We start from the raw sequence: 11,178 nt of genomic DNA, 5'->3' as shown, positions 1-11,178 counted from the left end.
CCATCCGTGCTTCGAGACATGGCAGGGGAACTGAAATGGCCTTTGATTGGATGGCCTCCCCCTTTATCCTCGCACCCCCACCCACAACTCTACAAGCTCAGATAGCAATTTAGTATGGCTTGGGTTCACGAGTGCTCGCTTTTTCAGATGCATTTGGCCCATTGCCTTTGTAAATGCCCTTTTGTTACATACGTACGTGTGTCACTGGTGTGCACGCTCTGTAGGACAGAACTGGGACTGGAAAGGAGTTTTGAGTGTGTGCAAAGGAGTGCCTTTTTGGTGCAAGGGATAAAATTTGAGTGCCAATTTTCTTCTTTTTTTTCTTAAACTAGAGGGTCCGATTGGTTCTCGAATCGATTCGAAAGATTTGGAGCCATGATTTAACTAATTTGATGATTTAGTTTGGATCTAAATCACATAAGAATTTACTTTCAGCAAAGGATCGCATGTGAGTTTATGGGTTGGATCATGGCATTTTGAATTATTTTAGACTCGACATAGTTAGGTCAGGCCCGGTGTCCATTCACGATAGCTTGAATCCAATCCAATAGAAGACTGGACCAAAGTCCACGACACAAATCTGAATCGAAACACCATGTCTGGCCATCGGGCGTAGGCTCGGATATGTAGATGAAACGATGATAGCACAACCCTAATATTTCAGCTGTTGCTAAAGAAAGAGGTTTAAAAAATTAAAAAAAAAGGAGTGCACCAGCAAAAGATGGCGGACATCCAATCAGTGTTTTACGTGCATTTACATGTATTTAGCAGCAATAAATATATATTAGTGGGACAGAGTTCAAGATGAAGGGATTAATTAGAGAAATTTTGTACAAAATGCTGGTTATACTTACTGCAACTTTGATGTACTTTGCGGTCAAAAAGATTGATGCAAGTTATATACATTTGTGCGCACAATGTTTTAGACTTTTTGTTATTTTTTACAAAAAATACTTGTAGTTGGCTCTTTTATAAACTAAACTTGCACAATTGATTTGTACAACCTCTATTACCACTCTGTGCAAAATATTATGGGAGCAAGGGTATTATTTGTCTAGTGGCAAAAGAAGCCCTACTATTCCTTTCTTTCTCCCCTCCTCTGGATATTTGTATCCAAGTAGGTGGTATTAAGACCTAATGACTTTACTAGTTGAGCCTGTTAAAACACCCTCAAGAGAAACCCTATTCTGCTCGTACCCAATTAGTTTTGGAGATTCCCTTCTTCAAGTTCTTTTGGGTTTTTAACGTACAGGTATTGGAAGTTTCCCCAAGGAATTCAGAGAAGTCATGAACATAGCATCTAAGCTTTATCTGAAGATTCAATTCATACACCGGGCTTTTACCTTAAAAAAATATACACTGGGCTCACAAGAGCTACTGACAAATGCCTTGGAAGACATTCTTCGCACTTATTTGCATTAAAATCTGAGGGCACTCACACATGAGCTCCCAAAAGCTACAACCAATTCCTTGAAATATTCCGCAAACCTGCTGCACTGAAATCTGTAGCCTTATTAGACATGAACTTCCAGGAGCTTATCATCATAACAGGTTTATTAGCCTGTAGGTTAGCTTAATATTTCCATACCAATTTAAGTGGCTTGTTATGGTTCCTTACGTATTGATTGCCATGATTCTTACCAATGGCAATGACCGAGCTCATTCCTGAACGAAGAGTCCTCGACCAATCAAACTGCTTCGTGCTACATTGTGTCCTTCCTTGCTTAGCTTTGGATCGACAACTGCTGGGTCTAACCATATGCAGAGTATTTGGTTTGTTTTCAAATATTTCAATCTTACATCCTCCGTCCATTTTTATGGTTATATTCATCTCCATATGCACTTCATTTTTTAGGTCAGATTGTGGTCTGGCGTTGTTGGTTGATGATCTTGGTCTGTTCCTGTCTTCCTTATGTTGATACAACCTATGCAAGCGGAGAGCAAGTCGGCATATGCCATCTTTGATCTCTTCTTCCAAATCCCTTTCTATGTCATTCTCGAGTTCTTCTCGTATCTTTTGCTCTTCTTCTGACATGAAATTTGTGTTGAAAGTTCCCTAGACAGAAAAGATCATCATTAATATTTAAGTGGTTCGAACAAAACATGATTAGAATGACTGGCATTACACCAGCTTTTAACTTCAACATGAAGACGCAAGCTTTTCATGACATCTTTTATCGTTAAAAATAAAGATGTTATGTTACCATCAAAAAAGAAAGATGTACAACAATGTCGATTATACTGAATGGGTTACAGAAGTAACTGATCCTTAGTGCAAAGGCTGACTTTCACTTCTTGTTAGTCTTCAGTTTTTTTTTTTTTTTTTTTGATGAGGTAGAAATCTTTCATAGTTAAAACCAATTAATTTCATCATCCTTCTGATTACTTGTTTAACATACCGACATCTTCTAAATGGCAAACTTGGATCTTCAAAAGTTGCCATTAATCTAATTTGATTTATTAAACAGTTTTAGAATTTGCTGCATATTTCAGTAATGTAATGCAACTTTCAGTCAGCATCAAAGTGATATGTATACTTGGAAAACAAATAAAACTACTCCAATATCTGTCATCTTTTCCTTTGCACCATACTGCGTCAAGAAACGTGTGCTTAATAGCAAGGAAAATCTGTACACATACTGGCTTCCTGTATAGTTTTCATGAAAATTATATGAACTGAAAATTTCAACAGTAAGTAACTGACAACCAATTACATATAAGAATACTAGAGAGGGGAAAAAAAGGAGTAAGAAGTAAACACAACCAAAAAAAGATCACGCCATGTTGAGTTGCAATGAGTTTGATTGAGGTCAAGATGCTTGTCGTTCAAACCTGAAAGTGCTGCCAAACCATATATTTGAGGTTCCTTAGCTCATTTCAGAGAAAAGGGCTCACAAACCAAAGGAAGAGAGGAATAACCTGGCAACTGCTCCATGTTTCCTTACTCCGAGCTGTGCTTCTAGTAGTATTTATAGTTCTGAGTTTGTGACTCCTCGGCTTAGTCCCTTTCTTATAGTGGAGAAGAGAAAACAGGTAGGAGGTTACATCAAGAAAATAGAATTTACATCAACAAGAATAAGAGTTTAGATGGGAGTTTCTAAAAGATCCAAGTGTTGAATTTGTCCTTTGAAGATGTTATTCAAATTTTGACCGCCAAAGCTCTCTATGCCGACTGCTAAGTACGTGGGAGCTTCAGTCGCAGTCAAGAGACAAAAATTTTGGATGGTACTTTACGTGGAAGTAAGGGGCTTGGTTGGTTGCCCTTGAAGCACAATCCGATGGAGATGTTTCACATTACCTTCTTGTTTGGTTGGAAGGGCACCTACTCTTTCTTTTTAGACTCTAGTGCTGTACTAAACAACCTCAATGAGAACTAAAGCTCTGTTGCATCAAAGGCATGAGATCTAATTATGCGCCCTCTCATTTTTTGCTATTCATGCTGCTATCCATCAGAGGCTTAAATGCTGTCAATTTTTGATTCATTCTCTTCTGCTAGTTTCTAAGTTTCTTGAAGGCAGGCATGATGATAGAATTATGCTAGTTGCTAAGAAGAGATATACTTAGTTATATATCAAAGCAAATGGATCTCTTCTGGCACTTGTATCCATATAGATTTTGGGCAAAAACCCCAGTAGACCCTGGTAGTGGCATTCCAACCATTATTTTTGAGAAACCTGGATGGAAATCAAGTGAGGACAGGGTTCAGATCTAAATCATTGGAAACTTCACCAACTATACTGGTTGACATCCTAAAAGGATGAAAAGAAAGCATTTATCCCATGAACAAGTTAATCTAATATCCTGATGTATAGGTCCTTATGCTGAAACCTAGGTGTATAATAAGATCGGACGCTCTCTATCGCATTATTTCAAGTGCGATTCGTGGAAACAATAACATAGGTGTATAATAAACTGTTTCACTCCGAACATCGACTTCTCCTAACCGGCAACCAAGTGTCAACCGTTAATTGGTGGGTACGCCTGTCTGCTGTTTAGAGTCCGTCTCCTTCCTTCCTTTCCCCCTAATAAATCCTGCTTACCTTCTTTAACTCGATTTTCTTTCTCCGAGGACGGTCGGTGTTATTCCACTGCTTCTCATGGCGAATCCAATTTATGGCTCCGGCCCTCTTCGATCCAGGTTTCTTTATCCTCTCTCTCTGCCTCTCTGCCTCTCTCCTCCTCATGGGAATTCTGCTATTTTTCTTCCATTAAATGACCTAGAATTCCTCGAAACTCGCTTCTTGCGGTGTTGGTATCGCAGGGAAGGCCTCATCTCGAGGCCTGCGGCCAGCTCTGACGAGATCCAGTTGCGGATTGATCCGATGCACACGGACTTGGAAGAGGAGATCTCCGGCATCCATAACAAAAAAAAATTTCGGGCTCTTGAGATGAAAGGCGTGAGTCTTTTCTTTCTCTTCTTGATACTTTTGTGTAAGTTTCTGTTGATTTATGCGTGTAATTTCATCTGATTGACTTGATTTGATTTGATTTCTCTTCTTGGTCCTTTTATATATGTTGGATTTTGACGCACTCTTCTTGTTAGATCCCTGATGTAAAACAAAGAAGCGGAAATTGAGAACCTAAACATCCGTGGAATCGAACAACTAGACCTAGGGTTGCCAATCTGGATTGAGGATGTTGTCTATGTTCGAGTATCTTAGGGTTAACGGTGGCCAGAAGTTTCATATGTGATCAGGTGAATGAATTAGTTCGTTTATTATTAGTTTCTTATGACGTATTTTAGCTGATATGGTTTAAATAACAAAAAGATATCGCCGGAGATCTTCAGAATTTAGACGCATTTTTGACTTGTGAGCGTATTGTAGTGTGCTCCTATAATTCCTCAAATTCTTGATGGCGATAGTCTCCAGGTTCACTTCACCAAGATTCTTCTCTTCTCTGTCTCTTCTTGTGTGTCTCATGCCTACAACACAACTTCAAAATAATTCCGTAACCTAGGGTTGACAACTGGTTCCCCGCAGCTCTTATTGTTTGTTGGGCAATTCATACACTTAATGAACTGGATTGGGCAATTCATACCCTTCTGCAGCTCTTATTGGTTGTCGGGAAATTCATACCCTTAATGAGTTGGATTGGACCTTGTCCAATCTCTCTCTCTCTCTCTAGGAAAATGGCTGCTCACATTTTCATGTCCATTGAACATTTTTTTTCCATGTTCTCCACATTCACAGGATGCTCCCTTTTTTACTATTGAGAGTTTCAAATATAAAAAGTTTGCATGAAGAGGTGAAATCTTAACAACATTAACCCAATATTAGGATAACATTAACCCAGTGCTATCCTGATGGTTCATTTAATCATTTCTTATTCTTAAGAATTTTTTATAAGCATGTTGTGAAGATCATTTTATGTAATTTTTTCAGGATAACATTTTATTTTTACTATGCCATGTGTTATCAGCACTTTTTATCTAATTTCTTCTCATAATAACATTTTTTACTGTGTAATGCAGTATCAGTACTCTTTAAGGTTTTCTGCTTTCTTGTTAACGTCTATTTGACAAAACTTTTACTCAAATTTGACACTGCAGGTAGGTCAGGAAATAGAAACAGAAGCAAAGTTTCAGAATGGCATCATATCTCAATTGGTAATACAACTACTAATTTAGTTAGTTGTTTATAGCACTGAATGCTCCTTCTCGATGTATATGCCTATTCCTCTCTTATTGAATTGCTGATTTATAAACTTATTATTTAAATTGATAAAAAATTCCTCTTATACTTATCAAATACCATAATAAATAAAAGATCATATATTTCTTGAAAGATTTTTGGTTCTTTCTTATTTCCTTACTGATATATATTATAAATTATTTAAAGATGAAAATATTTGATTGATGTGCGTTTCTGTTTTGCTCAGATATTTCTCTTTTAAATTAATGGATTTTGCTTTGCAGTGCATATGAACCTTTATTTTCTATGCTCCATTTGTTGCCTTTTCATAACAGTCTATCTGTATTCATATCAGATGGAAAATTTTAGTTGTGCATTTGCAATATATAATGGAGCTGTTGTCTTTATAAATCAAACGGTAATTTTGGGGTCTTTGTTTCATGCCAGCACCATATGTTTGACTTGCATCACCTTCTAATAAATTACCATGTTTCACTTATAGTTGTCCTGTTGGGGCAGCCTGGGTTATCCTGTTTTATTAAAAAATGTTTACACAGAATATAGGAGTTTTATGAAAATGTTTGTTTGGTTGCTTTTCATAAAACTTGTTTTGGAAGAATTACAGGCCATAATACCTTAAAATGACTTTTATGAAAAGGATGCCTCCCCCCGTTTCTTCATAAGACCTTTTTACATGATTTTTTTTTGATTATCTGTTGTAATGAATCGCAGAGACAACCAGCCCCTAGAAATGCACTATAATACCTACATTGACATAATGCTCTTTGGTCCTAATATAAGGCATGGGGGTTTGAGATTGCTACGCGTTTATTTTTAGCAGTCATTAATGTCTTAGTTGGAAATGTTGAGGCTATTCTTCAAACTAAGGTGTTGTGACTTGTGACTCTTTATTCAGAAAATATAGTCACATCAATAAACCCTTCACCTTCTATCAAAGTGCAAGATAATTTTTTTGGAAAAATATCATGAAAATTTTAAGCATCACAATAAATGTGCTTGATTATATATTTTAGGGTTTTTTTGCATGGGTACCCTTCTAAATATTGAATTTTGCATGAATATCCTTCCAAAATTGATATTTGCATAGATACCCTTATAAAATACTTATTTTGTTATTCTATCCTTTTTTTATTTTTATTTTTGCATATGTACTCATGCTATCTAATACCGTTAAAAACTTAACGGTTTCAAATTAAAATAACTAAAATATCCTTAATCGATAGACGTGCAAATAGAAACATTTATAAGGGTATACAAGCAAATAGAAATTTTACAAGGATATTCATGCAATTTTGGATATTTAGAAGGGTATATATGCACATAAAGAATCCTAGTAGATGGAAAAAATTTAGATACATTAATTAATGTGATAGCCTTCAGAATTCTGTATTTATTAGTTAATATCATAGCTTTTAGAATTTCATATTTATTAATTAACTATAGCTTTTAGAATTTTGCATTTATTGATTATTGTTATAGCCGTTGGGAAAATGAACATACCTTATGCCATGGGTGAGCCTTAATCTATCTTGCACATTCTGTTTTATCAATCTGTTTAAGCTTAAAGTTCTTTTTTCTTTGAAACTATGTTGCTTAGCTTTAGGATTAAAATATTTACAATGCATTTGATTGGATAACTTCTAGGTTTCACTTATTGCATGTGCATCTCTATAGTACTACAGGGAAGAGGCCGGTTAACCTCTCTCGGTGCATCGTCACTTGTCAAAAGATGTAAAATGGTCGAGACTTCAGACCTCTTCAACGAGGGATTGGAGAAAGCCAGCAAATTAATTAATGTAGAAGTTGCATGAATGGAAGTTGGGTACTGGACATATAAATATATATAGCAAACCTAATACCATTGCCATGTTGTTGGGAGAAATCAGGTAACTAGCACTAGGAAATTTGTTGCTCTCTTGTCCGATGCTCTTTGTTGATTTTTGTTTTTTTCAGTAGGATGCCTATGATGATTCGGATTCGGTACAATTCACCTTGTTTGGGCTTCCATTCTGAACATAACCTTGATTTGGTCATAGAATGAAACCTAAAAATGGTTCTCTGTTTCAATGCTTTGATGGAAATGGCATTGCTGGCATATGACACCCGACCTCGTGAACTAGAAAATAGTGTAGATCACCACAAAATGAGACAAACATCATTAACAAAAGAATGTTGCACTATCTGTGATAAACCAGAGATAAAGAATGAAAGGATTATGTGTAACATGGGAATCTTGATAAATTACATTCTTTTGTTAATGAGATGTTGGCTGAAAAAAAATATTTAATAAGATAGGTTGTGGAGATGTTAATCTCTAACATAATCTCCACTACTCCAGCAAAACATGCAATCAAATATGCAATTAGCAAAAAAATGAAAAAGAATAAGTGTGAGAATTAACTCTGTATCAACTAATAAATTATGTTTAGTAATAATGCTAAAAGTGATCCAAATAACTTGAAAGCAAATAAGATGCAAAAGTTGGGATAAATATATCCAATTATATACCAATCAAGATTGTGGGTAGGCATTATCTTCTCCAACTAAAGTTTCCATTCTCTTAGCTTGCTTGCGAGGTCGTCCTTTGTTTTTTTTCCTCTTGGTGCTATATACACTTCATGTGTGCCTTCTGTAATTGACACTCTTCCTCTTGAATCATTTCCTTTAGGCCTGCAATATTTCAATGATAAGCAAGTGATAAAGGACAAACATCATTAACTTAGAGTAGTACTATATGTTATCTCCCAAGCTTCTTCAGTGCAAAAGAAGAGGATATTGAAGCTTGAGATTCCTCCATTACTGGATTTTTGCAAGTCTTTGCATGATGCCCAAGCTCATCGCAACGCTTACATTTGTGCATCTTCTTCGATGTATTCTCATCTGTACCCCTAATTCTCTTCTTTTTAGGCCTTCCTGGAGGTCTTAGACTGAGCTTAGGAGGCAATACCTTGTATCCAATATCAACTTTTATCCATTGGGCCTTGTCAGGTAATGGTCCAATTTCTAATGCATAGGCAGCCTTATACTTGGCAACGGTGAAGTATTCTGAGACATAATTTTCCAAATTTGCACCTCTCATACTACAAATAAAAGTTGCAGCATGCACACAAAGAATGCCTGAGACCTCCCACAGACGACAAGAATACCTTTGTTCATTTAGAATTACTTCATGCCTCTCATTAGTCTCAATTACTTCTGCTCTGTAATCACTGGTTCTATAAACATTATAATCACCTAGCTTAAGGCTGATGTCTCTTACATACTTCATTACCACAGAAACTAAATTTCCTTTCCAGCAGGCAGCCATTCTCCTTCTTGCTTCCATTTTCACCATAATTTTGTCTTACAACATCAATAAATCAAGAACTGGCCTATGTCTAGCCTCAGAAATCCAAGCATTGAATGACTCCGAAAGGTTATTTGTTATATAGGAGCACTTAGTTGTGATGCCAAATTGAGATCTACTCCATAAATCAATATTTCCAGCATTAAGATAAGTGCCTCCAAGCTAGCCTCCTTAATTTGATTGATGATATCGTCATGTTGGACTCTTGTGTATGCCCTTGCAGCTCCCCATAACTTAATTTTAAGCCAGTGTCCTGAAAATTTTGTTTGAAAGTTTTTGTACAAGTGTCTCATGCATTTTCTATGTTCTGCTTGGGGGTATATATGTTGTACTGCTTCTTCCAATCCCTTTTGTCGATCTGATACAAGTACTAGACCTTCTGGAGTTTGAATTGATTCTTTAAGTGCCTCCAAAAACCAAGTCCAACTATCACTATTTTCAGATTCTGCAACACCAAAAGCAACTGGAAACAAACCATTATTTTCATCAAGTGATGTAGCAGCCATCATAGACTCTTAGTACCCGCAAAAAAAAGGGGCGTCACACCCCTGTACTTCCCCTTTAAGTGTCAACCATCTAGGCCTATGAAAGGCCTACAACCAGCTAAAAAGCCCGTACTGCAAGCACGTAGACAAATAAAGAAGCGATGGAAGTAATGCTTATCACCAGTCACATCTAACTTTAGCTTTACTACACTACCTGGGTTTCTTCTCAAAAGCTCCTCCTTGAAATCCTCCATTCTCTCAAAAGAATCTACCCAATTACCATGAATCATAGACATGGCAAGCTCCTTTCATCGCCAAACTCTGTGGTATGGAAGCTCAAGATGATGGAATTGCAACAAATCTCCTTCTTAGCTCAATAGGCGATAGGTCACCCTCTTTTCATAGCCAACCAATGATCCTATCACATATCCAAAATTGTGTAGCCATCTTGTTGCCACATTTGTTTATAGATGAGCACGTATGAGGTTCCTTTAATTTTTTAACCTGCACATACAAACCAAATAATATATTAATACATGCAATATTTTTTTCATAACCACTGTAATGAAAAGCTAACATATTTCAACCATAATACCTGAAATGTATGATGATCGCATAATAATGAAGCATGAAGCCTCCAATTACAAGCTTCATCTTTGCAACTTACTGTCATTCTATCGAGCTCACTTTTGAGAATTCTTACGGCAAATTCATTCAATATAGCATACTGACTCAGTGCAACCTTGAACTATTCTCGACTTGTATATTTTGCCCCTACGGCCATGGTAGGATTCTCAATGTCCATCTCATATGTCTCTCCCCCGTAGTCTATGATATTTTCATCATCATTATCAGAATCACTATTATAAATACTGTGATAGCTACTCTCAGAACCATAAATTTCAGTATCTGTTTCCTGCTCTTCTTGAAATAAAGTTTCATCATTTACCCCAATATAGTCATTATTTTCAATAGCAGTGGCTAAGATATCAATGCCTATTGTAGCTAGATGCTCACTATTGTTGTGCCTTTGGTTCTCTCTTACTTCATCCACTCGAATCTCTTCTATTGCAGTTGTAGTACTTCTACATGTTTCAATTTGATCTTGGTTGTCTAGTGTTGATTGAAAAAGTTGTATAATATTGGCCTCTTTTGTGACAAATAAGAAGCACTCTTTCAAATCCTTATACTCCTGAAACAAACTCATCAATTTCTGATCTGTGTCTAATATCATGTAAGACTTAGGCGTTAAATGTCTAATCACAGACCAAATCTTTATCGTCTCTTCAAGCTTCAAATTAAAGGTATGCAATATATCATCATATAGGTCCTTGTAGCAATGACAATCAATATCAACTAACCAACTCTTTTGTCTCCCAAAGTAGTACTTCATTCCCGTAGAATTTTTAATCTTCTTAAAATATCCTCCAAAATTCACCTTCAATTTGAATAGTTGTTGCTCCATTTAATAACCTGTACATTGAATGAATAAATAAATATGCACGATATAAATTGTAAGAGAGAGTGCTTATCAACCAAAACTATGCTAACAAAATAAAAGAGAAAAAGGAATAGTATATAAACATCATAGCCATACTATAGTTCGGTAATAAAAAATGGGTGATACTTCACCTTTCTTACCGTTAAATAAAGTATATATGTATGTGGTTAAAAACTAAAAAAATAGAACTTC

General features: G+C 36.2%; 3 protein-coding genes across 12 annotated transcripts; 1 reads left to right on the top strand and 2 right to left on the bottom strand.

Annotated features, from left to right (window-relative positions):
• Positions 1 to 1,306: 1,306 nt before the first annotated feature.
• Positions 1,307 to 2,963, bottom strand: LOC120112049. Of its 2 annotated transcripts, XM_039130638.1 has the most exons (3): positions 2,920 to 2,963; positions 2,765 to 2,841; positions 1,307 to 2,056 (listed from the first exon to the last, which is right to left on the bottom strand). In XM_039130638.1, the coding sequence occupies exons 1-3, from the start codon at positions 2,933 to 2,935 to the stop codon at positions 1,574 to 1,576; spliced, it is 576 nt and encodes a 191-aa protein (XP_038986566.1). In that variant the 5' UTR covers positions 2,936 to 2,963; the 3' UTR covers positions 1,307 to 1,573. The 2 variants fall into 2 exon arrangements, with proteins under 2 accessions (XP_038986566.1, XP_038986567.1); XM_039130639.1 differs by having other exon boundaries at positions 2,833 to 2,945.
• Positions 2,964 to 4,032: 1,069 nt separating this feature from the next.
• On the top strand, positions 4,033 to 8,855 carry LOC103701788 (bet1-like protein At4g14600). 9 transcript variants are annotated; one of them, XR_005513304.1, is made up of 5 exons: positions 4,033 to 4,138; positions 4,262 to 4,397; positions 5,552 to 5,608; positions 7,337 to 7,540; positions 7,611 to 7,721. XR_005513304.1 is itself a non-coding variant. In XM_026802494.2 (4 exons), exons 1-4 carry the CDS (start codon positions 4,098 to 4,100, stop codon positions 8,350 to 8,352), a joined length of 264 nt encoding a protein of 87 aa, XP_026658295.2. In that variant the 5' UTR covers positions 4,033 to 4,097; the 3' UTR covers positions 8,353 to 8,855. The 9 variants fall into 9 exon arrangements, 4 of the variants coding, with proteins under 4 accessions (XP_026658295.2, XP_026658294.2, XP_008782181.2 ...); XR_003384639.2 differs by having other exon boundaries at positions 7,608 to 7,721; XR_003384640.2 differs by having other exon boundaries at positions 7,329 to 7,540; positions 7,608 to 7,721.
• On the bottom strand, positions 8,392 to 8,979 carry LOC120111992. Its single transcript, XM_039130567.1, has one exon. It carries the CDS (start codon positions 8,977 to 8,979, stop codon positions 8,392 to 8,394), a length of 588 nt encoding a protein of 195 aa, XP_038986495.1.
• Between the last annotated feature and the right edge of the window lie 2,199 nt (positions 8,980 to 11,178).

Source organism: Phoenix dactylifera, chromosome 9 (assembly GCF_009389715.1).
Source record: "Phoenix dactylifera cultivar Barhee BC4 chromosome 9, palm_55x_up_171113_PBpolish2nd_filt_p, whole genome shotgun sequence".
NCBI lineage: Eukaryota > Viridiplantae > Streptophyta > Magnoliopsida > Arecales > Arecaceae > Phoenix > Phoenix dactylifera.
This window is presented reverse-complemented; position numbering and strand designations above follow the sequence as displayed.